General features: G+C 50.2%; 1 protein-coding gene across 2 annotated transcripts; it reads left to right on the forward strand.

Moving 5' to 3' along the window:
• The first annotated feature begins 1,195 nt into the window (after positions 1-1,195).
• Positions 1,196-7,127, forward strand: LOC140418593 (uncharacterized). Of its 2 annotated transcripts, XM_072502110.1 has the most exons (3): positions 1,196-1,280; positions 1,995-2,128; positions 6,001-7,127. In XM_072502110.1, exons 1-3 carry the CDS (start codon positions 1,225-1,227, stop codon positions 6,981-6,983), a joined length of 1,173 nt encoding a protein of 390 aa, XP_072358211.1. In that variant the 5' UTR covers positions 1,196-1,224; the 3' UTR covers positions 6,984-7,127. The 2 variants fall into 2 exon arrangements, with proteins under 2 accessions (XP_072358211.1, XP_072358212.1); XM_072502111.1 differs by lacking the exon at positions 1,995-2,128 and having other exon boundaries at positions 1,210-1,280.
• The last annotated feature ends 17,422 nt before the right edge of the window (positions 7,128-24,549 follow it).

Consider the following 24,549-nt stretch of genomic DNA (forward strand, 5'->3'; position numbering starts at 1 on the left):
TGGGCCTTCTGGGTGATCCCAAGCCCTTCAATTGCCGAAAGCATAGGCGCCAACATCTCCTTGCGCATCTCCTCGCGCTGCTCCTCGAAGCAGCGCTTGATGAACTCCTGCAGCTCCCCTTTGTCCCTGGCCGCCGCCATTTTGTTTTCTGCCCCTCGCTTCTCCCATTGCTCCAGTGCCGCTCCTTTGGCCGTTACACTTCTGGTTCGTTTCATAGAAGTTGGAGGGGGACCTCTCTCTTCCCTTCCCCACGGGCTGCGTCAAATAAAAAAAATAATAAAAGAAGTTCCGTTGGGGCTCCTCTAACGAGCCCGAAAGTCCGTGGTAGCAGGAGCTGCCGAATCGTGCGGCTTAGCTCCGCATAGCCGCAACCAGAAGTCGAGAGGGAATCCTTTTGGCAGTGTTCGCTTCATCAGTCTGCCCCAAAAAGTCTATGGAAACTCCTGAAAAAGGTCTGGGAGTCCATCCAGGCGGGAGCTGCCGAATGAGCGACCTACTCCTCCATGGCCGCCACCGGAAGCCTCGTCCCTGCTTCTTCAATGGCCTTGGTAGATCTTTTCACAGTTGTTCCCTCTGCTGCTAGAATTCACCTTTGATAGAGTCAAGTCAGATTGCAGCTTTAAGCTTGCCCTTCCCCCGCCTGCATGGTGGAAGAGGCCCTGTTTATCCTGTTGCAGCCAAATCTTTTACTGTTTCTGCCGGGTCTGGTAGCTAAAAGACATAACATTCCTGGGGAACACTGTCAGGGGAATGCTGCAGTCTTCTTGCCACACCGGGAAATGTCAAACAAATGCCGTGGGGGCTCTGTAAAAGAGCCCAAAAGCCCGTTCTAAGCGGGAGCTACTGAATATGCAACCTAGCTCTGCATAGCCGCACCCGGAAGTCGTACCTCTATGATTATTGAGCATGATGTGGAGATGGCGGCGTTGGACGAGGGTGAGCACAGGACGAAGGCTTACAACACCAGGTTAAAGTTCAACATGAAGAACCTGAGGAAGGAGCAGTGCTCCGAAAGCTAGTGTTTGAAACAAACATGTTGGACTTTAACCTGTGATTATTGAACAATCAGCGAGTCAGCCTGAAATCTGCCTCAGAATGCCCGGGTGATTGATGGCAGCTCCGGACCAATAGGAAGAGGAGGGGGGGGCTGGAGGACCCACCAGGAGAAGCAAGCCTTCCAACCAATCGGAGTGAATGAGGGGCGGGGCCCACTGTGATTGAAGCATGCGCAGTGTGGGTAATGGCGAAGGAGATGGACGTCTTTTTCAGATCGGAAATTGGTAAGTGGCGATAAACAATATGGAGGGAGCGAGAGATCGCGGGGGTGGGCGGAAACGTTGCGTAAAGTTGTTGAAATCGCCAACCTCGGAAAAGTTTACGGGACCCCGTTTGTACCGAGCGGAGCTGTAGCTCCTCATCTTCGGCTCGGGTTAACGGCCGCCATCTTTATTGGATGTGAATCGAGGCGCGTGCGCGGTTGTCGTCTTTGTAGGGGGGCGATGTTTCAATGAGTGGGCGGAACTTGTTCCCCATTGGTCAGAATGGAGACAACTTGTCCATCAAACTGGATTAGTCTTTGAGTCCCAATGTCTTATTGATGATGCAAAGTGGTGGCAGAGATGGAAAGGAAAGGAAGCAAATCCTGCTCTCCGGATTTCACTGTCTTATTAGACATCCTGCCCATGTGTCCATGGCTCTGCGACTCTGTTCAGTCACATGAAGACCCAGGATAGAAATTCACAACCCTGAGTAGACGTCACCCTCAAATCGAGGGACTGCTGATGACAAGAGCGTCAGTGTGCAGCGGGGGCCATGAGTGGTCAACCTGGACCCATAAGCAGGAGGAGAGAATGGTGTGAATTTCTATCCTGGACTGACGGTGATTAATTTTGGAAACTCCTTTTACAGGGGATTAGTAGAGGAGGATTTACACACAGCAAATTCAAACCAGGAGAAATGTTTATCTTTCCTGAATTTCATTTCTGGCCTGACAGTGATACCTTTGGAAACCTCTTTCACACGGGCTTAGAAAGAGATTCGCAGACAAGAAACCCACAACCAATCCTCACATCAAATTCTAACACCACAGTTCGAGTTGCCAGGACCTGGAGATTATCGACCTTTGTGTGTAAGCATTGAGTTCCATATCATTATCACTCACTGTATAAAATGCCTACCTCCTATCTCCCCTGTAGATCTTGTTCACAATCTTAAATCTATGTTTCGTAATCATTTTACAATCTACTGATGGGAGCAGTTTTAAAAAATCTTTTGCTGGGTTTGCTGTTGTTTCTGGTGCCTGGGTCAATGCCGGGTGGTCTGCCTGGTTTCATTCCTTTTTCATGTTTTTGTTGTGGTTGAATCAGCTTGGACCAGTCCATTTAGGATCCAGAACACAATTGAAGTCTCCAAGAATCAATTGATCTGTATCCAGGATGGATTCCAACAATCTTTTTACAAATGTTTCTATGAGATCCCCTCATTAAAAAAAAAGATAGAGAAGCAGAATTGGGCCATTCAACCCATCGAGTTTTCGAGTTTGCTCTGCCATTCGATCATGGCCAATATATTTCTCATCCCCATTCATCTTGTATTGTAGCTCTCTTGAAATAAATGCGAACATTGCACTTGCCTTTCTAACGGCCAACTTTCCTTTAGTGGCCCAATGTTACGAATCGTAATCAGTTCGCAAAGCATAATTTATATGAAGAATATCAATTTCAATGGCGGGTTTATTACACAACATGCATAGCAGCTCAGAATGTGCTCTCTCCATATGACAGAAGTTCCTCGCACATGCGCAGAGGAAGGCTGTGTGTCACAAGGATGGATGTGTCGACCGATTAATGGCTGGAGGATGGGGGTCAGGTCATGTGATCAAACCTCCAGGAATACATTTAATCAAAGTTGGCGAGGAGAGAGTGTTGTGAATTTCTATCCTAAACTGACAGTGAGGTATCTGTAAATTTACAGGACACTGGATGTGGAGATTTAACAGACGGGAATCTCATACCAAAGTCACATTGCAATCTGACAGAGTCACTTGATTCATTAGAACCTGAATTTCAGCAGCATCTGGGTGTGGAAGGTAAAAGGTTTGTCTGTTCTGTCTGTGAGGGACGATTTCAGGTCTCAGTGTGACTGGAAAAGCCCCGAGATTCACAAACCCTGGTTAGACCATATCTGGAGAACTGTGTTCAGTTCTGGACAACAAACCTGAGGAAGGATAGAATGGCCTCGGAGGGAGTGTAGCACAGACTTACCTGAGTGATATCTGAACCCCCGGGGTTAGTTTACAAGGCGAGATTAGACACAAGTGTCAGAGTCAGCTGGCAGCACGGTGGCATAGTGGTTAGTACTGCTGCCTCACAGCACCGATGTCCCAGATTCGATCCCGGCTCTGGGTCACTGTCCGTGTGGAGTTTTCACATTCTCCCAGTATTTGCGTGGGTTTCGCACCCACAACTTAAAGATGTGCAGGTTAGGTGGATTGACCACGCTAAATTGCCCCTTAATTGGAAAAAATGAACTGAGTACTCTAAATTTGTTTTAAAATATTTTTTTTTACAATAAGGGGCAGAGAAGGGCATTCAGTCCATGCTCGCTCTCTAATCGGCACAGTGGTTAGCACTGTTGCTTCACAGCCCAAGGGACCCCGGTTCTATTCCCGGCTTGGGACACTGTCTGCGGAATCTGCACATTCTCCCCCGTGTCTGTGTGGGTTTCCTCCGGGTGCTGCGGTTTCCTCCCACAAGTCCCGAAAGACGTGCTGTTAGGTGAATTGGACATTCTGAATTCTCGTTCAGTGCACCCGAACAGGTGCCGGAGTGTGACGACTTGGGGATTTTCACAGTAACTTCATTGCAATGTTAATGTAAGCCTACTTGTGACACTAATAAAGATTATTATTATTAACTGAAGAAATCCAGAGTCACTCTCCTGCTCTGTCTCTGTATCCGCACAGCTTTATTTCTCTCAGGTTTCTATCCAATTTTTAAAAAACAATCATTTATTGTGTCTATTTCCAAACTCCATCATCGGCAGCAAATTTAAGGTCATTGCCACTGGCTGTGTAAAAACATTCTTCCTCATACCTCCTGGACCATTTACATGCATAGACACGGAGCAACGTAGAGAATAGGAGCAGGAGGAGACCATTTGGCCCTTCGAGCCTGCTCCACCATTCATTACGATCAGAACTGATTAGGCTCAATAGCCTAATCCCGCTTTCCCCCATATCCTTTGATCTCCTTCACCCTTAGTGCTGAATCTAACTGCTTCTTGAAAACATGCAATGTTTTGGCCTTAATTAGTTCCTGTGGCGATGAATTCCATCGGCTCACCACTCTCTGGGGGAAGACATTTCTCCTGATCTCTGTCCGAAGTGGTCTACGCCGTATCCTCAGACTGTGACCCCTGTTTCTGGACACTCCCGCTATCAGGAACATCCTTCCTGAATCTACTCTGTCTCGCCCTGTTTTTTTTTAACCAGTAATTTAGTGTGCCCAATTTTGTTTTGCAATTAAGGGGCAATTTTAGCGTGTTCAATCTACCTACCCTGTACATCTTTGGATTTGTGGGGGTCAGAACCACGCAAACACAGGGAGAATGTGCAAACTCCACACAGACAGTGACCTGGGGCTGGGATCGAACCCGGGTCCTCGGCGACATGAGGCAGCAGTGCTAACCACTGCACCACCCACTTTTTATACGTTTCTATGAGATTCCCCCCTGATTCCTCTGAATCCTAACCGATTCAACCTAACCTGCACATCTTTGAGCTGTGGGAGTAAACCGGAGCACCCGGAGGAAACCCATACAGACATGGGGAGAAAGTGCAAACTCCACACAGTCAGGCTGGGAATTGAACCCAGGTCCCTGGTGCTGTGAAGCAGCAGTGCTAACCACTATGCCACCCCCTGTCTTACAACCCAGAGAGAATAGAAAATCCTCATCTCCAACTTAAATGGGTGACCCCTCACTTTGCAACAGTGACGCCCTTGTTCCAGATTCTCCCACAAGAGGAAACATTTTCTCCACATCCACCCTGTCAAGACCCCTATGGATCGTATACAGTTCAATCCAGGTTTTACCCCAAACTTTAAATCTGTGTCTCGGCTGCATGTACGATCAGTGAATGAAAACAGTGTTCCTTTGACCACCCGATGGAAATCTGGCATAATCTTGTGTCTCTGAATCAAATCTCCCCTCAATCTCCTTTGCTGGAACCATTCTGGTAAATCTCCTCTGCACCTTCTCAAGAACCTTCAGATCCTTCCTGAAGAGTGGTGACCAGAGCTTTAGAAAGATTCATAGAATAGAATTAGAACCATAGAATTCCTACAGTGCAGAGGGGGGCCATTCGGCCCATCGAGTCTGCATTGATTCTTTGAAGGCCCACACTCCTTCCCTATCCCTGTAAGCCCACAGCCCCACCGAACCTGCACATCTCTGGACACTAAGGGACAATTTATCAAGGCCAATCCCCCACCGAACTTTCCCTTCTTTGGACTGATGGAGGAATCATGAGCACCGGGTGGAAATCCACGCAGACCCATGGAGAATCCACACACACAGACATCAAGGCTGGAATTGAACCGAGTCCCTGGTATGTGAGGCAGCAGTGCTAACCACCATGCCACCAGGAGCGTAGTTTTGGTATCAATATTACTGTTTATGAAGCTCAAGATCGAATTTGCTTTGCCAACATATTATGTCTTGTAGATATACAAAATCCCTCTTCGCCTCTTTCTCTCTCCTCCCAAAGAGGACAGTTGGGTTTTTATGACAATCCAGCAGTTTTCATGGTCACTTTTTCTTTGATTCAGATTAGATTCATATTCCAGCATCGGCAGTAATTTGCTTTTATCCAGCATTTTCTCTTCCAATTTTTCTTAGTGCCGGCCCCACAAATGACCAGATTCATTCAGCTCAATTTCACAACCTGCCTTTGTATTTTTGTGGGTTCTCTCTCACTCCCTATTTTCTGTTTTCAATCAGTTTCACAGGGTGTTCGAAGGGGAGGCTTCAAAGTCCGGAAACTCAAACCAAGCATCACATCGGGTCTGACAGTCCTCAATTTATCATATCCTGAATATCATCGTTCTTTGAACATGGACAGAAAAAGCATCGTTCATAGTGGGGAGAAACCGTACACATGTTGTGTGTGTGGGCGAGGATTCACTCGATCATCAGGCCTCACGAGACACAATTGCAGTCATACTGAGGAGAAACCGTGGAAATGTGCGGACTGTGGGAAAGGATTCACTTATCCATCCAAGCTGGAAACTCATCGACACAGTCACACTGGGGAGAGACCATTCACCTGCTCCAAGCGTGGGAAGGGATTCACTGAGTCATCCACTCTGTCCACACACCAGCGAGTTCACACTGGGGAGAGACCATTCACTTGCTCCAAGTGTGGGAAGGGATTTACCATTTCAACCCACCTGCTGAGTCACCAGCGAGTTCACACTGGGGAGAGACCATTCACCTGCTCAGAGTGTGGGAAGGGATTCACTCGGTCATCCACTCTGTCCACACACCAGCGAGTTCACACTGGGGAGAGACCATTCACCTGCTCAGAGTGTGGGAAGGGATTTACTATTTCATCCCACCTGCTGAGACACCAGCGAGTTCACACTGATGAGAGACCGTTTCAGTGTCCAGACTGCGGGAAGTGCTATGAAAGTTCTGGGGATCTGATGAGCCATCAACGTGTTCACACTGACGAGAGACCGTTTAAGTGCTCTCACTGTGGGACTGGGTTCAGACAATCATCTGACCTCACTGTACATCAGCGAGTTCACACCGGAGAGAGACCATTCGCCTGCTTCAAGCGTGGGAAGGGATTCACTAAGTCGTCCGAGCTGCAGAAGCACCAGCGAATTCACACTGGGGTGAGACCATTCGCCTGCTCTGACTGTGGGAAGGGATTCACTCAGTCATCCCACCTGCTTAAACACCAACGAGGCCATAAGTAACTACAGTGCATGGACTTTGCTGTTAACTCACATTCAGGACTGAACCATGTTCATTTGGGTCTCTTTCTGCTGATAACAAACTCCAGACAATTTACAGGGGCTAATATTCTGGCTAAAAGTAAAATAAATTAGATTTGTGTTAAATGCGCAGTGTGTTGAAACTTTCTAATATCTCTGACACAAGTTCCTTTTGAAGTACTCTCGCTCTCCCCGTTTCTTCCATCCTCACCTCCAACAAGAAGTGTGAGGAGCTTGTGGAGCTTCTTTGTGACTGAGATTGAATAAATCCGATCAGCTGCTTCCCTCCCTGCCAAGAGCCCACCAGACCAAACTGTATCTAAATTTCAACTTTCCCGAGCCCTGAACTCACATCTTTCTCTAGTTTCTCTCCCATCTCCCCTCATGCCCCCTCAGAGCTCATCTTGTCCATGCGACCCAGCTCCTGCTCCATCGACCCTATTCCCACTAAGCTACTGATCAGCAAACTACCCTGTGTCCCTGGATATTGTCAACATTTCTCTCTCTTCAGGTACTGTCTCTCTGTCCTTCAAATCTGCCATCATCACCCCCTCAATAAAACAAACCCTTGACCCTGCCATCCTTATAAATTACTGCCCCATCTTCAACCTCCCTATCCTCTCCAAACTCGTTGAACATGTTGCCACCTCCCAAATCCTTGCCCATCTTTCCCAGAATTCCCATGTTTGAACCCTTGAATCAGGTCTCTGCCCTGTCACAGTGAAATACAGGAGACAATCAGAATCTCACCCGGAAAGACAGACAATCCAACATGGATATGTTCATAAGACCAGAAGCAAGGGTAGCAGCACAGTCGTTATCAAGACACAACAATATCTGCTTGAGACAGACAGACAACCAAACAACACACATCACACCAAGCTACCGAGACGCATATACACGAGGCAGGAAGGGAATTGGAGACGGAAGAACTCAAAGATTCCAGACACATTAACCACAAACAGATGGAATATCTGAGGGCACAACCAGGAGAAACAAAAAGTTCTACCTGCTCCTTAAAATGCACAAACACATAATAATAATCTTTATTATTGTCACATGTAGGCTTATGCAATGAAGTTACTGTGAAAATCACCTAGTCGCTACATTCTGGCACCTGTGTGGGAGGAAACCCACGCAGACATGGGGAGAATGTGCAGACTCTGCGTAGACAGTAATCCAAGTGGGAATCGAACTGGGGACCCAGGCGCTGTGAAGCAACAGTGCTAACCACTGTGCTATTGTCACGGAATTACCACCAGACACCAATCGGATGAGATTGAGAGAGAGAGAATTCGACTGAATGGTAGAACTAACAGTGCGAAAGGAGGCTATTCAGCCCATCAAGCCTGCACTAGCCCATGGAAAGAGCACCCCACTCAAACCCATGCCTCCACCCTATCCCCATAATCCAGTAACCCCACCGATCCTTTTTTTGGCCAATAAGGGCAATTTAGCATGGTCAATCCACCTAACCTGCACATCTTTGGACTGTGGGAGAAAACTGGAGCACGCGATGGGAACCCACACAGTCACGGGGAGGATGTGCAAACTCTACACAGCCATCCGAGGCCGGAATGGCTGAAGCATCAACACACTGCTCCTCGTAGTTGATGGTACAGTGGTTCAATAAATATAACTAGTAGATTAAAAAGGTGTGTAATGTCAAGTAAAAACAGAAAATGCGAGATTAAACCAACAGGTCTGGCAGCATCATAGAATCCCTACAGTGCAGAAGGAGACCATTCGGCCCATCGAGCTTGCACCAACCCTACTAAAGAGCACCCCACCCAGGTGCACTCCCCACCCCCCCGCCCTCTCCCCGTAACACCACTTCATCTTTGGACACGAAGGGGCAATTTAGTATAGCATATCCACCAAACCGGCACATCTTTCGACGGTGGGAGAAAACTGGAGCACCCGGACGGATCCCACACAGACACGTGGAGAATGTGCAGTTCCCCAAGGCTGGAATTGAACCCAGGTCGCTGGCGCTGTGAGGCAGCAGTGCTAACTACTGTGCCACCATGCCACATCTGTGGCACGAGAAACAGAGGTAACGTTTGTTGTTCCTTGTAACAGTTCTGTAGAAGGGTCAATGGTCTCTAAAAGAGTCCATTGAAGTGAAAATAAAGTGTTTTGCTCAGCGGATTGACACAGGAAGAAGATTCAGTCTGTGTGAAGCTCAAACTTCATTCACACAAAGCCCGTAGTCTGTTTGGCTGGAGTATGTCCCAGTCCTTTATTTGGATATCCAAGACATTTATTTTAAAGTGATCAGGATTTCTGCTTCTATGACCCTATAAGACAGCGAGTTCTAGACTCCCACCACTGAAATGATGACCTCCGAGAAGCCATAGCTTTTGGACTTCCGGTTGCGGCTATGCGGAGCTAAGTCGCACGTTCGGCAGCTCCCGACAGAAACTGACTTTTGGGCTCTTTTCAGGGCCCCCAGCGGAATTTGTTAGACGGTTCCCAGTATGGGAAGGTGATAGTAACATTTCCCCGGCACTGTATGTATTGGACCAGGAGTGGAGCGGTGAAAAAAGTAGTTTTGGAGCAGTGAAAAGTGCGAGGGAGGAAAATCAAGATGGTGGCGGGTGGCGACCAGGCAGCGTGGGCGCAGTGGTCGCAGGAACAGCAGGAGTTTCTCCAGCGCTGCTTCACAGAATTGAAGGCAGAGCTGTTGGAGCCAAAGACTGCTTCGGTTGTTCTTTTAGAAGATTGTAGTTTAGTCGGGCAGCATGGTCGGCACGGGCTTGGAGGGCCGAAGGGCCTGTTCCTGTGCTGTACATTTCTTTGTTCTTTGTTCTTTGATAGACAAGCTGCTCGAGATCCAGAAGGCCCAAGGGGCGGCGATCTGGGAGGTGCAGCAAAAGGCCTCGGAGAATGAGGACGAGATCTTGGGCCTGGCGGTGAAGGTGGAGGCGCACGAGGCTCTGCATAATAAATGGCAGGAGGACTTCCGGTTGCGGTGATGCACTGCTAACCCGCACGTTTCGGCAGCTCCCGTTCTAACGGACTTTTGGGCTCTTTTCGGGAGCCCCAACGGAAATTTTTTCAGACCAAACCCAGTGTGGGGTGACAAAGGAAGGTGCCCCCCCCCCCCCCCCCCCCCCCCCGGGTGTGTATGGGAAAGACCAGTGGCAGTGGCCAGATTGCGAAAGATCCTTTGGAGCAGCGGCAGAGAAGAGAAGGAAGAAGCAAGATGGCGGCGGATGGAGCCCAGGCAACATGGGGCCCGGACCAGCAGGAATTCCTCGGACGGTGTGTGGAGGAAATAAAGAAGGAGGTGCTGGCGCCGATGTTATTGGCAATCGATGGGCTGAAGGAAACACAAAAGGTCCAGGCGATAGAGCTCCGTGGAGTGAAGGCAAAGGCAGCCAAAGACGAGGATGAGATACAGGGCCTGGTGGTAAAAACGGAGACGCATGAGGTGCTACATAAGAGATGTATCGAAAGGCTGGAAGCCGTGGAGAACAGCTCGAGGAGGAAGAACCTACGGATTCTAGGTCTCCCCGAAGGAACGGAGGGAGCTGACGTTGGGGCTTATGTGAGCACGATGCTCCATACGCTAATGGGAGCTGAGGCCCCATCGGGCCCCCTGGAGGTGGAAGGGGCTCACCGGGTCCTTGTGAGAAGACCAAAGGCGGGAGAACTACCAAGGGCGATAGTGGTGAGATTTCACCGCTTCACGGACAGAGAGGCCGTTTTGAGCTGGGCCAAGAAGGTACGGAGTAGCAGGTGGGAGAATGCGGTGATACGAGCGCGGAGGTGGCGAGAAGGAGGGCGAGCTTCAATCGGGCCAAGGCAGTGCTTCACAGGAAGAAAATAAAATTTGGGATGCTGCAGCCGGCGCGATTGTGGGTCATGCATCAGGGCAAGCACTACTACTTTGAAACGGCGGATGAGGCATGGACCTTCATCCAAGAAGAGAAACTGGACTAGAACAGAGAGACTGATGTTGGGGGGGAAACACAAGGCTGTGGTACAGAAGTGTAAATTGGAGGATGTGGGACTATTGGCGGATGAGGGGGTCTGTTGAAGGGTGCGGGGATGTATTGAGAGATACCTGGAGGTCAATGATGATGGCGAGGTCCAGGTGGGGGTAGTATGGTAAGCGCTGAAGGCGGTGGTTAGGGGAGAGTTGATCTCCATTAGAGCTCACAAGGAGAAACAAGAGGGCAAAGAAAGGGAGAGATTAGTGGGGGAGATTTTGAGGGTGGATAAAAGATATGCGGAGGCCCTGGACGAAGGACTATATAGAGAGAGGCGAAGACTTCAGACGGAGTTTGACCTGCTGACCACAGGAAAGGCAGCGTCACAGTGGAGGAAGGCACAGGGGATGAGATAATGAGTATGGGGAAAAGGCGAGCCGGCTGTTGGCCCACCAGCTTCGCAAGAGGATAGTGGCGAGGGAGATTGGGGGAGTTAGGGATGAAATGGGAACTACGGAGCGGAGAGCAGGGAAGGTAAATTAGGTGTTTAAGACCTTCTATGAGAGGCTATATAAGTCCCAACCCCCGGATGGAAAAGAGGGAATGCAACAGTTTCTGGACCAACTAAGGTTCCCGAGGATGGAGGAGCAGGAGGTGGCGGGTCTGGGGGTGCCAATTGAGGTGCATGAGGTGACTAAAGGACCGGGGAACATGCAAGCAGGGAAGGCCCCGGGACCAGACGGGTTTCCGGTGGAATTCTACAGGGAATATGTGGACCTGTTGGCCCCGCTGCTGGTGAGAACCTTTAACGAGGCCAGAGAAGGGGGGGACTCTACCCCCGACAATGTTGGAGGCGACGATATCACTAATCCTAAAGCGGGATAAAGACCCGCTGCAATGCGGGTCATATAGGCCTATCTCGCTCCTAAATGTAGACGCCAAGCTGCTGGCAAAAGTGCTGGCTACGAGGATAGAGGATTGTGTCCCGGGGGTGGTGCATGAAGACCAGACAGGGTTTGTAAAGGGGAGATAATGATGCCCCCAGCGGAGGGGGAGGCAGAGATAGTGGTGGCGATGGATGCGGAGAAGGCATTCGATAGGGTAGAGTGGGAGTATTTATGGGAGGTTTGGGTTCGGGGAGGGGTTTGTCAGATGGTTAGACTCCTATATGGGGCCCCAGTGGCAAGTGTAGTCACAAACCGGCAAAGATTGGAGTATTTTCGGCTACACAGGGGAACAAGGCAGGGGTGCCCCCTGTCCCCATTACTGTTTGCGTTGGCAATTGAACCACTGGCCATAGCGTTGAGAGACTCTAAGAAATGGAGGGGGGTGGTTAGAGGGGTAGAGGAACATCGAGTGTCACTCTACGCAGATGACTTACTGCTATATGTTGCGGACCCTGTAGAGGGGATGACAGAGGTTATGCAGATATTGAGGGAGTTTGGAGATTTTTCGGGATACAGGCTAAATATGGGGAAGAGCGAGCTTTTTGTAATACACCCCGGGGACCAGGGAAGAGGAATAGACGCCCTGCCGTTAAGGAGAGTGGAAAAGAGCTTCCGATGTTTGGGGATCCAGGTAGCTAGGAGCTGTGGAACTCTACACAGACTTAATCTGACGCGGCTGGTGGAGCAGATGGAGGAGGATTTCAAGAGGTGGGATATGCTGCCGCTCTCATTGGCGGGCAAAGTGCAGGCGGTAAAAATGATGGTTCTCCCGAGGTTTCTTTTTGTGTTTCAATGTCTCCCCATTCTGATCACAAAGGCCTTTTTCAAGAAAATAGAATTATTAAGAAAATAGAAAATAGCATTATGAGCTTTGTGTGGGCAGGGAAGACCCGGAGGGTAAGGAGGGGGTTCCTGCAGCGTAGCAGGGACAGAGGGGGACTGGCGTTGCTGAGCCTGGATGACTACTACTGGGCCGCCAATGTGGCGATGGTTTGTAAGTGGTTGAGGGAGGGAGAGGGGGCGGCGTGGAAGAGGCTGGAGATGGTGTCCTGTAAAGGAACGAGCCTAAAGGCGCTGGTGACGGTGCCGCTGCTGCTCTCTCCGAAAAGGTATACCACAAACCCAGTGGTGATGGCAACCTTAAGGATCTGGGGGCAGTGGAGGCTACACAAGGGGGTGACGGGTGCCTCGGTGTGGTCCCCGATCAGGAACAACCATAGGTTTGTCCCAGGAAAGATGGACGTAGGGTTCCAGAGCTGGCAACTAGCAGGAATTAGGAAACTGAGAGATTTGTTTATAGACGGGACGTTTGCGAGCCTGGGAGCGCTGGAGGAAAAGTATGAGTTGCCCCCGGGGAACAATTTCAGATACCTGCAACTGAGGGCGTTTACGAGGCAACAGGTGCGGGAATTTCCGCTGCTCCCGACACAGGGGATCCAAGATAGAGTGATTTCCAGGGTATGGGTCGGGGAGGGCAAAGTGTCCGAAATATATCAGGAGATGAGAGACGAGGGGAAGGCGATGGTAGAGGAGCTGAATGGAAAATGGGAAGAAGAGCTGGGAGAGGAGATTGAGGAGGGCCTGTGGGCTGACGCCATAAGCAGGGTAAACTCCTCGTCTTCGTGTGCCATATGACGGGAGCAAGACTGAGCAGGTTCTTCGGAATGGAGGACAAGTGCGGGAGGTGCTTGGGAAGGCCGGCGAACCACACACACATGTTCTGGTCGTGTCCGGCACTGGAGGGGAGTGGCAAAGGTGATGTCAAAGGTGGTGAAGGTCCGGGTCAAGCCAAGATGGGAGTTAGCGATATTTGGGGTAGCGGAAGAGCCGGGAGTGCAGGAGGCGAAAGAGGCCGATATTTTGGCCTTTGCGCCCCTGATAGCCCGGCGAAGGATCTTACTCATGTGGAAGGAAGCGAAACCCCCCGGCGTGGAGGCCTGGATAAACGATATGGCAGGGTTTATAAAACTAGAACGAATAAAATTTGCGCTGAGAGGATCGGCTCAGGGGTTCTCCAGGCGGTGGCAACCGTTCCTTGACTATCTCGCGGAACGTTAAGGAAAAATAGATCGTCAGCAGCATCGGGGGGGGGGGGGGGCACTATTTTTTGTTACTTTGTTAGATCACTATATTATTTAAAGAATGCTATTTATCAGTTACTGTACTATTTTTATGTTGATTTGTAAAATGGAAAAATTCTGTTTGAAAACTTTAATAAAATATATATTTTTTAAAAAGAAATGGCAGGAGAAGTTCGAGGACATGGAGAACCGGTCGAGGAGGAAGAATCTGCGGATTCTGGGTCTCCTGGAGGGAGTGGAGGGGTCGGATGTTGGAGCATACGTGGTCACGATGCTGAACACTTTGATGGGCACGGGGGCCTTCCCGGGGCCCCTGGAGCTGGAGGGAGCCCACCGTGTCCTGGCGAGCAGGCCCAAGCCCAACGAGCCGCCGCGGGCGGTGCTGGTGCGGTTCCACCGCTTCATGGATAGGGAGTGTGTCCTAAGGTGGACAAAGAAGGAGGGGAGCAGCAGGTGGGGGAATGCAGAGGTCCGTATATACCAGGACTGGAGCGAGGAGGTGGCCAAAAAGAGGGCCGGGTACAATCGGGCTAAGGCGGCTCTGCATCGGAAGGGGGTGAAATTTGGAATGTTGCAGCCGGCACGACTGTGGGTCACTTTCAAGGACCGCCACCACTACTTTGAGACGCCGGAGGAGGCGTGGACCTTTATCCAGGCCGAAAAGTTGGACTCGGATTGAGGGGGGATGTTGGGAGGGGATTGATGTGATTGTTGTGTTTTGGGGGGATGTTCTGTTCTGTTTGGTCCTGTTTTTTTTTTGGGTGCTGGGTGGGGTAGGGTGAAATGGTTCGTAGTGGGGGTTTGGTGAGAGTGTGGACGTCGGTGGTTGGAAGAGGGGGCCCCATTGCGGGGGAGGCGAGGCGGGAGGCCTGAGGTGGGGAGCTGGGATGAGGCCGCGAAAGGGAGCCGCGCCAGAGGGGGTGGGGCCGGCTTGGTGAAAAGCGTGGGGAAGGAAGGGGGAGGGGTGGTGCTGGAGAGGAGCGCCCGCTGATGGACAGGAGGGGGGGGGAGATTCTCACACTGGGGGGGTCGATGGAGTGGCGGGGGGCGGCCGGGGTCAGCAGGAGTCAGCTGACATACAGGAGTGCTATGGGGGGAGCAACGCAGCTCGGGGGGGAACCTAGCTGGCGGGGGGGGGACTGGGTTGCTGCTGCATTGGCCAAGGGGGAGCTGGAGCCTGAAGCGCGAGTCGGGGTGAGGGTCTGCCGCTGGGGGGAACGGAGAATGTGGGAGGCGCGGGCACGGGGCTGGTCTAGAAAGGGAGATGGCTAATCGGCAGTGGGGGGGGGGGGGGGCGCAGCCCCCTGATCTGGCTGATAACTTGGAAGGTGAGAGGCCTGAATGGGCCGGTCAAGAGGGCCCGTGTGTTCGCTCACCTGAAGGGACTGAAGGCAGATGTGGTCATGCTCCAGGAGACGCATTTGAGCGTGGCAGACCAGGTTAGGCTGAGAAAGGGGTGGGTAGGGCAGTTTTTCCATTCGGGGTTGGATGCAAAGAATCGAGGGTGGCGATGTTTGTGGGGAAGCGGGTGTCGTTTGAGGTGCTGAGCATCGTGGCAGACAATGGAGGTAGGTACGTGATGGTGAGTGGTAAGCTGCAGGGAGTGCGGGTGGTCTTGGTGAATGTGTATCCCCCGAATTGGGAAGATGCCGGATTCCGGACCTGGAGGCAGGGCGCTTGATAATGGGGGAGGGATTTTAATATGGTACTGGATCCAGCATTGGACCGCTCTAGGTCCAGGACGGGTAAGAGGCCGGCGGCGGCCAAGGTGTTGAGGGGGTTTATGGACCAGATGGGAGGAGTGGACCCATGGAGTTTTGTTAGGCCGGGGGCCAGGGAATTCTCTTTCTTTTCCCACGTCCATAAAGCCTACTCCCGGATTGACTTCTTCGTTTTGAGCAGGGCGCTGATCCCGAGGGTGGAGGACACGAGTATTCGGCCATAGCCATCTCAGACCATGCCCCGCACTGGGTGGAGCTCGAGCTAGGGGAGGAGAGGGACTAGCGCCCGCTGTGGTGCCTGGAGATGGGTTTGCTGGCGGATGAGGAGGTGAGTGGGCGGATCCGGGGTTGCATTGAAAGATACCTAGAGGTTAACAATATTGGGGGGATGCAGGTAGGGGTGGTCTGGGAGGGGCTGAAGGCGGTGATTAGGGGAGAGCTAATCTCCACTATGGCCCACAAGGAGGGGAAGGAGAGGGAGAGGTTGGTGGGGGAGATTTTAAGGGTAGATAGGAGGTATGCAGAGGTCCCCGAGGAGGGACTACTCAAGGAGCGACGGAGCCTCCAGGCCGAGTTCGACCTGTTGACTACCAAGAAGGCGGAGTGCAGTGGAGGAAGGCGCAAAGGGCGGTGTATGAATATGGGGAGAAGGCTAGCCGGATGTTGGCACACCAGCTTCGGAAGCGGGAGGCAGCGAGGGAGATTGGGGGAGTTAGGGATAAAGGGGGGAACACGGTGCGGAGTGCGGTGGGAATAAATGGGGTATTTCGAGACTTCTATGAGGGGCTGACACAAATCGGAGGAGGTCGGAATACTTTCGGCTGTACCGGGGGACGAGGCAGGGGTGCCCCCTACCCCCCCCCCCCCCCGCTATTTGCGTTGGCAATTGAGCCTTTGGCGATGAGGGAGTCCAGGAACTGGAGGGGGCTGGTGTGTATGTGTGTGGGTGGGGGGGGGGAGGGAGGGGAGGAACACCGGGTATCTCTGTATGCAGACTGTATGTGTTCCTGAGCTGGCACAGGGCAGGTATTAGAAGGGTGGGGGACCTGTTTATAGATGGGACGTTTGCGAGCCTTGGGGTGTTGGAGGAAAAATCCGGCCTCCCCCCTGGAAATGCCTTCAGGTACATACTATATGTGGCGGACCCGGTGGGGGGGGGGGGGGGGGGGGCGATGCCGGAGGTGTTGCGGATCCTCAAGGAGCTTGGAGACTTTTCCGGGTATAAGCTCAACATGGGGAAGAGTGAGCTATTCGTGATACACCCAGGGGACCAGGGAAGGGGGATAGACGAGCTTCCAGTGAAGAGGGCGGAAAGGAGTTTTCGGTACCTAGGGATACAGGTGGCCAGGAGCTGTGGGGGGCCCTACATAAGCTCAACTTGATGAGGCTGGTGGAGCAGATGGAGGAGGAGTTTAAAAGGTGGGATATGCTGCCACTCTCCCTGGCGGGTAGGGTACAGTCGCTGAAAATGATGGTGCTCCCGAGGTTCCTTTTTATATTCCAGTGCCTCCCCATCCTGATCCCGAAGGCCTTTTTTAAGTGGGTCAGCAAGAGCATCATGGAGTTTGTATGGGCGAAAAAGACCCCGAGGGTGAGAAGGGTGTTTCTGGAACGGAGCAGGGGCAGAGGAGGGCTAGCATTTCCTAATCTGTGTGGGTACTACTGGGCTGCCAATGTGGCGATGATACGCAAGTGGGTAATGGAGGGGGAGGGGGCAGCATGGAAGAGGCTGGAAATGGCATCCTGTGTGGGCACGAGCCTGAGAGCGCTGGTGACGGCACCGCTGCCGCTCCCGCCGACAAGGTACACCACGAGTCCACTGGCGGCGGCGACCCTCAAAATCTGGGGGCAGGAGAGACGCCACAGGGGGGAGGCAGAGGCTTTGGTGTGGTGTCCGGTCCGAGAGAACCATCGGTTTGTCCCGGGGAGAATGGATGGGGGGTTCCTGAGCTGGCACAGGGCAGGTATTAGAAGGATGGGGGGCCTGTTTATAGATGGGACGTTTGCGAGCCTTGGGGTGTTGGAGGAAAAATTTGGGCTCCCCCCTGGAAATGCCTTCACGTACATGCAGATAAGGGCGTTTGTAAGACGGCCGGTGAGGGAATTCCCACTGCTGCCAGCACATAGGAACCAGGATAGGGTGCTCTTGGGGGTGTGGGTTGGAGAATGCAGGGCTCGGTGATCTACCAGGAGATGCAGGAGGAGGAGGCCTCGGTGGAGGAGCTGAAAGGTAAATGGGAGGAGGAGCTGGGGGAGGAGATAGACGAGGGAATGTGTGCAGACGCCCTGGGTAGGGTAAAGTCTTCCTCTTGCGCCAGGCGTAGCCTGATACAATTTAAGGTTCTGCACAGGGCGCACATGACTGGGGCAAGGGTGAGTCGTTTTTTTGGAGTAGAGGACAGGTGTGTGAGGTGTTCGGGGAGCCCAGCAAATCACGCCCACATGTTCTGGGCGTGCCCAGCGCTGGATGGGTTCTGGAGGGGCATTGTGAGGATGGTGTCTAAGGTGGTGCATATCCAGGTTAAGCCGAGTTGGAGGCTCGCACTATTTGGGGTATTGGACGAGCCGGGAGTGCAAGAGGCGAAAGAGGCTGATATTCTGGCCTTTGCGTCCCTGGTAGCCCGACGGAGGATTCTGCTACAGTGGAAAGATGCGAGGCCCCCAAGCGTGGAAGCCTGGATCAGCGAAATGGCGGGGTTCATTAAATTGGTGAGGGTAAAATTTGCCTTAAGAGGATCTGTGCAAGGGTTCTTCAGGCCATGGCAACCATTCGTAGACTTTCTCGCGGAGCGTTAGGAGGTGGACAGCAGCAACCCGGGGGAAGGGGGGTACTTTGTGTTTACTACTGTGTTTATTATCGTTTAATGGGGGCTTGTATATTGGGGGAATACGTGACATAGCTATAAGATGTTTATTTATGTGTTCTTTGTTTTTTCTTATTTCTGTAAGGGTTTCTTATTCCTGTTTGGTTGAAAATATGTAAAAATTTGAATAAAAATATTTTATTTAAAAAAGGATACTAGATATTATAGACTGTAAGATCCACGAACTCTGTCAAGATGGCTGCAACTTAACAGGTTACAATGGACATTAAACTGGCCAATATTCGATTCTCTGACCAATATTTAGTTAAACATGGACCTGAACAAGGAAACTTTGCATCCACCTGTGAAGTTTAAATGTCTCGTTGTATCAGGATTAACCAGCGTTTGAAGAACATGAAATCTCGGGATTGTTGGTCTCCAAGGGCCGTATTGAACACAGGAGAATGAGCTCGAATTGGGACAGAGATAAGCGTGAGTGAGCATCGTAAACTGCTATTGCATCGGGGTATTCTGGGTCCCAGAGTTTTAACCCTGCAGTTAATTGTCAGGGATGCAGTATAATAAACCCTGAACAAAGCAAATGTGTGTGTGAGACGCATCTGAAGCACCAGGAACCAGCTGAACCAGCAGAGCTGAATGTCTCCCAGTGCAGCCACAGTACTGAACTTATTCCAGCTTCCAAGTCCACCTGAGAACCAACCTCCTGGCTATTCATCCACAAGAAGCTTCAGAGCCTCATGAGAATTATTTGTTTCTAAAAACGCTTCACTCCAACTAAAGGATCTGCTCAACAAGACAACAAGCATTGCGCTGGTCAAGGAGACACAGCCTGAGTGAGTGAGACACAGACAGAGTGAGAATTTGGTAATTTGGTGCAGTGAGGTAACCAGGAAAGGTAAGTGGTTAATCTAATTGTGCTGTTTTTCAGTTAAAAGTGCAGTGTAGATTAGTGTCTGATTGGCTGAAGCTGCCCCCACCCTAATTGCTGAGAGGCAGTTATCTGGCAGTCACCTGAGGCCTGTTAAGGGGCACAAAGGTACACATTGTATTCTTCTCTTTGAAGTTTTAGTGTGAGTCATCCTAAAGTCTGTATAAAAGACAGACAGAAAGCGCACTTAGTAAGCATTGCGCTGGTCAAAGAGACACAGCCTGAGTGAGTGAGACACAGACAGAGTGAGAATTTGGTAATTTGGTGTAGTGAGGTAATTCGGTGCAGAGTGGGAGAAGGTGTTTTTTCCCGACTGTTTTGTTCGCTCGCTTTCTTCGGACCTAATTTTGGGAGTCGTTCGGAGGAGGAGGAGCAGGCTCTGTGATTATAAAAACCTAACGGTAACTTCCTGTTTTCCAGTTTTTTTCCTAAAGTGACGTCAGAGGGAAGCTGTGATCTGATTGGTTGATAGCAAATATGCCCCAAATTTTTTTAAAAACACAGCTAAACTCGTAAACTTAAATTAAACTAGTTAATTAATCAGTGATGGCTGGTCAGGCGATGTGCTTGAGCTGCTTGATGTGGGAGCTGGCAGACCCCATTGCGAGCTGCAGCGACCACATCTGCAGTAAGTGTTGGCTGCTCGAAGAGCTCCGGCTCAGAGTTGATGAGCTGGAGTCTGAGCTTCAAACACTGAGGCACATCCGGGAGGGGGAGACTTACCTGGACACTGTGTTTCAGGAGGCAGTCACACCTGTCACAGTAAGTAGTTTAAATCCTGCCGGTGGCCAGGGACAGCAGGGTGTGACTGCAAGTCAGGCAGGTAAAGGGAACCAGCAGTCAGGAACTCAGGAGCCTCAGCCCTTGACCCTGTCCAACAGGTATGAGGCACTTGCTCCCTGTGTGGATGGCGAACAGGGCTGCAGGAAGGATGAGTCAACTGACCAAGGCACCATGGTTCAGCAGGCCATTCAAGGGGAGGGAGTAAATAGGCAAGTTGTAGTTGTAGGGGATTCTATTATCAGGGGGATAGATAGTATCCTTTGTGAGCAGGATAAAGAGTCCCCCATGGTATGTTGCCTGCCCGGTGCTAGAGTGCGGGACATCTCTGACCGGCTTGAAAGGATACTGGAGAGGGAGGGGGAGGATCCAGTTGTTGTGGTCCATGTCGGTACCAACAACATAGGCAAGTCTAGAAAAGAGGACCTGTTTAGAGATTATAAAGAGCTAGGATTCAAATTAAAAAACAGGTCCTCAAGGGTCATAATCTCTGGATTACTGCCCGAGCCACGTGCAAATTGGCATCGGGAGGCAAGAATAAGGGAACGTGGCTGAAAGAGTGGTGTGGGAAAGAGGGGTTCCTTTTCATGGGACACTGGCATCAGTTTTGGGACAGTGGGGACCTATACCGTTGGGATGGTCTCCACCTGAACCGAGCTGGGACCAGTGTTCTGGCGAAAAGAGTAAATAGGGTGGTCAATAGGACTTTAAACTAGAGATTGGGGGGTGGGGGGAGGGGAAGTCAGGGAACCAAGAGGTGAAGTAATCAGTGGGAAGCGTAGCTGCTTAGGAATACAAAAAAGCACGAAAAGACAGAACTCAGGAGAGGTTACGATAGTGCCCATCCCACAAAATGTGACACAGTGTATGGAAAGGCTCAGTAAACCAAGGTCCACCACACTAAGAAAACAAAAAGGGACTGTCAATGGAGAATTAAAGGTGCTATATTTAAATGCGCGCAGTGTACGGAACAAGGTAGATGAGCTTGTGGCCCAGATTGTGACTGGCAGGTATGATGTGGTAGGCATCACAGAGACGTGGTTGCAGGGGGTTCAGGACTGGCATTTAAACATCCAGGGATTCACAACCTATCGAAAAGACAGAGAGGTGGGCAGAGGGGGCGGGGTTGCCTTGTTAATTAGGAATGAAATTAAATCAATAGCACTAAATGGCATAGGGTCAGATGATGTGGAGTCTGTGTGGGTAGAGTTGAGGAACCACAAAGGCAAAAAAACCATAATGGGAGTTATGTACAGGCCTCCTAACAGTGGTCAGGACCAGGGGCACAAAATGCACCACGAAACAGAAAGTGCATGTCAGAAAGGCAAGGTCACTGTGGCCATGGGGGACTTCAATATGCAGGTGGACTGGGTAAATAATTCTGCCAGTGGACCCAAGGAAAGGGAATTCATTGAATGTTTACAGGAGGGCTTTTTGGAACAGCTTGTGATGGAGCCCACGAGGGTACAGGCCATTCTGGACTTAGTGTTATGTAATGAGCCATACTTGATTAAAGATCTTAAAGTAACTTAGGAGGCAGTGATCATAATATGGTAGAATTCAATCTCCAATTTGAAAGAATGAAGGTAGAATCAGATGTAAAGGTGATACAGTTAAATAAAGGTAACTACAGGGGCATGAGGGAGGAACTGACGAAAATCGACTGGGAGCAGAGCCTAGTGGGAAAGACAGTAGAACAGCAATGGCAGGAGTTTCTGGGAGTAATTGAGGACACAGTACAGAGGTTCATCCCAAAGAAAAGAAAGGTTATCAGAGGGGGGATTAGGCAGCCATGGCTGACAAAGGAAGTTAGGGAATGCATCAAAGCAAAAGAGAAAGCCTATAATGTGGCAAAGAGTAGTGGGAAGTCAGAAGATTGGGAAGGCTACAAAAACAAACAGAGGATAACAAAGAGAGAAATAAGGAAAGAGAGGATCAATTATGAAGGTAGGCTAGCCAGTAACATTAGGAATGATAGTAAAAGTTTTTTTTAATACATTAGAAACAAACGGGAGGCAAAAGTAGACATTTGGCCGCTCCAAAATGACGCTGGTAATCTAGTGATGGGAGACACGGAAATATCTGAGGAACTAAATAAGTACTTTGCGTCAGTCTTCACAGTAGAAGATATGAGTAATATCCCAACAATTCAGGAGAGTCAGGGGGCAGAGTTGACTATGGTAGCCATCACAAAGGAGAAAGTGCTAGAGAAACTAAGAGGTCTAAAAATTGATAAACCTCTGGGCCCAGATGGGCTACATCCTAGAGTTCCAAAGGAGATAGCTGAATAAATAGTGGAGGCATTAGTTATGATCTTTCAAAAGTCACTGGAGTCAGGGAAAGTCCCAGACGATTGGAAAATCGCTGTTGTAACCCCCCTGTTCAAGAAGGGAACAAGGAAAAAGATGGAAAATTATAGGCCAATTAGCCGAACCTCGGTTGTTGGCAAGATTCTAGAATCCATTGTTAAGGATGAGATTTCTAAATTCTTGGAAGTGCAGGGTCGGATTAGGACAAGTCAGCATGGATTTAGTAAGGGGAGGTCGTGCCTGACAAACCTGTTAGAGTTCTTTGAAGAGATAACAAATAGGTTAGACCAAGGAGAGCCAATGGATGTTATCTATCTTGACTTCCAAAAGGCCTTTGATAAGGTGCCTCACGGGAGACTGCTGAGTAAAATAAGGGCCCATGGTATTCGAGGCAAGGTACTAACATGGATTGACGATTGGCTGTCAGGCAGAAGGCAGAGAGTTGGGATAAAAGGTTCTTTTTTGGAATGGCAACTGGTGACAAGTGGTGTCCCGCAGGGTTCAGTGTTGGGGCCACAGCTGTTCTCTTTATATATTAACGATCTAGATGACGGGACTGGGGGCATTCTGGCTAAGTTTGCCGATGATACAAAGATAGGTGGAGGGGCAGGTAGTATGGAGGAGGTGGGGAGGCTGCAGAAAGATTTAGACAGTTTAGGAAAGTGGTCCAAGAAATGGCTGATGAAATTCAATGTGGGCAAGTGCGAGGTCCTGCACTTTGGAAAAAAGAATAGAGGCATGGACTATTTTCTAAACGGTGACAAAATTCATAATGCTGAAGTGCAAAGGGACTTTGGAGTCCTAGTCCAGGATTCTCTAAAGGTAAACTTGCAGGTTGAGTCCGTAATTAAGAAAGCAAATACAATGTTATCATTTATCTCAAGAGGCTTGGAATATAAAAGCAGGGATGTACTTCTGAAGCTTTATAAAGCATTAGTTAGGCCCCATTTAGAATACTGTGTGCAATTTTGGGCCCCACACCTCAGGAAGGACATACTGGCACTGGAGCGGGTCCAGCGGAGATTCACACGGAAGATCCCAGGAATGGTAAGCCTAACATACGATGAACGTCTGAGGATCCTGGAATTATATTCATTGGAGTTTGGGAGGTTGAGGGGAGATCTAATAGAAACTTACAAGATAATGAATGGCTTAGATAGGGTGGACGTAGGGAAGTTGTTTTCATTAGCAGGGGAGACTAGGACCCAGGGGCACAGCCTTAGAATAAAAGGGAGTCACTTTAGAACAGAGATGAGGAGAAATTTCTTCAGCCAGAGAGTGGTGGGTCTGTGGAATTCATTGCCACAGAGGGCGGTGGAGGCCGGGACGTTGAGTGTCTTTAAGACAGAAGTTGATAAATTCTTGATTTCTCGAGGAATTAAGGGCTATGGAGAGAGAGCGGGTAAATGGAGTTGAAATCAGCCATGATTGAATGGTGGAGTGGACTCGATGGGCCGAATGGCCTTACTTCCGCTCCTATGTCTTATGCTCTTATGGTCTAAGCCTGCAGCGATATAAAGACTGCAGTCTGCATTCCATTTTCATCATTACAGCTTCAACTTGATCTGTACCTAATTTCTGTGTATGTGTCAGTGAGTGTGAAAGAGACGGGAGACTGAGATGTTCAAACATGCAGGGAAATAGTGTGATGATAAACAACCTTCTATCCGTTAAAAATCACCAGTAAGCCTGCTGCTGAAATGTGTTTTAAAGAAAGAAAAATCACACTGAGGGTAAGAAAATATCACACAAACATCCTGATAATGGCTGGAAAGTCCCCGAAATGTAATCAAACGCTTTTAATCCCCTTCAGGTAGCTATATAGAGGCTGCAGCCTCTCACACTGAATGTAAACGTGACCCACAGACACCTCCAGGCTCCAAACAGGAGGTTCAGCCTGGGCGTGGGTGAAACTTTTTTAAAACCTGTTGCAATATATTGTTCAGGCGGGCACTAGGACCCGGCTGGGAACAGAAACCTGCAGGCCCCGCCCACTAGGTGTTGCATCGCCAAGATGCC

This window comes from Scyliorhinus torazame, chromosome 5 (genome assembly GCF_047496885.1).
Source record: "Scyliorhinus torazame isolate Kashiwa2021f chromosome 5, sScyTor2.1, whole genome shotgun sequence".
Lineage (NCBI taxonomy): Eukaryota > Metazoa > Chordata > Chondrichthyes > Carcharhiniformes > Scyliorhinidae > Scyliorhinus > Scyliorhinus torazame.

Bases quoted from the DNA above. Each gene is read 5' to 3' on its own strand.
- LOC140418593 (XM_072502110.1), top strand. From the start codon at position 1,225: ATGCGCAGTGTGGGTAATGGCGAAGGAGATGGACGTCTTTTTCAGATC. The intron at 1,281-1,994 runs GTAAGTGGCGAT...CTGGCCTGACAG, and splicing joins CTTTTTCAGATCGGAAATTG to TGATACCTTTGGAAACCTCT. The intron at 2,129-6,000 runs GTAAGCATTGAG...GTTTTCAATCAG, and splicing joins GAGATTATCGACCTTTGTGT to TTTCACAGGGTGTTCGAAGG.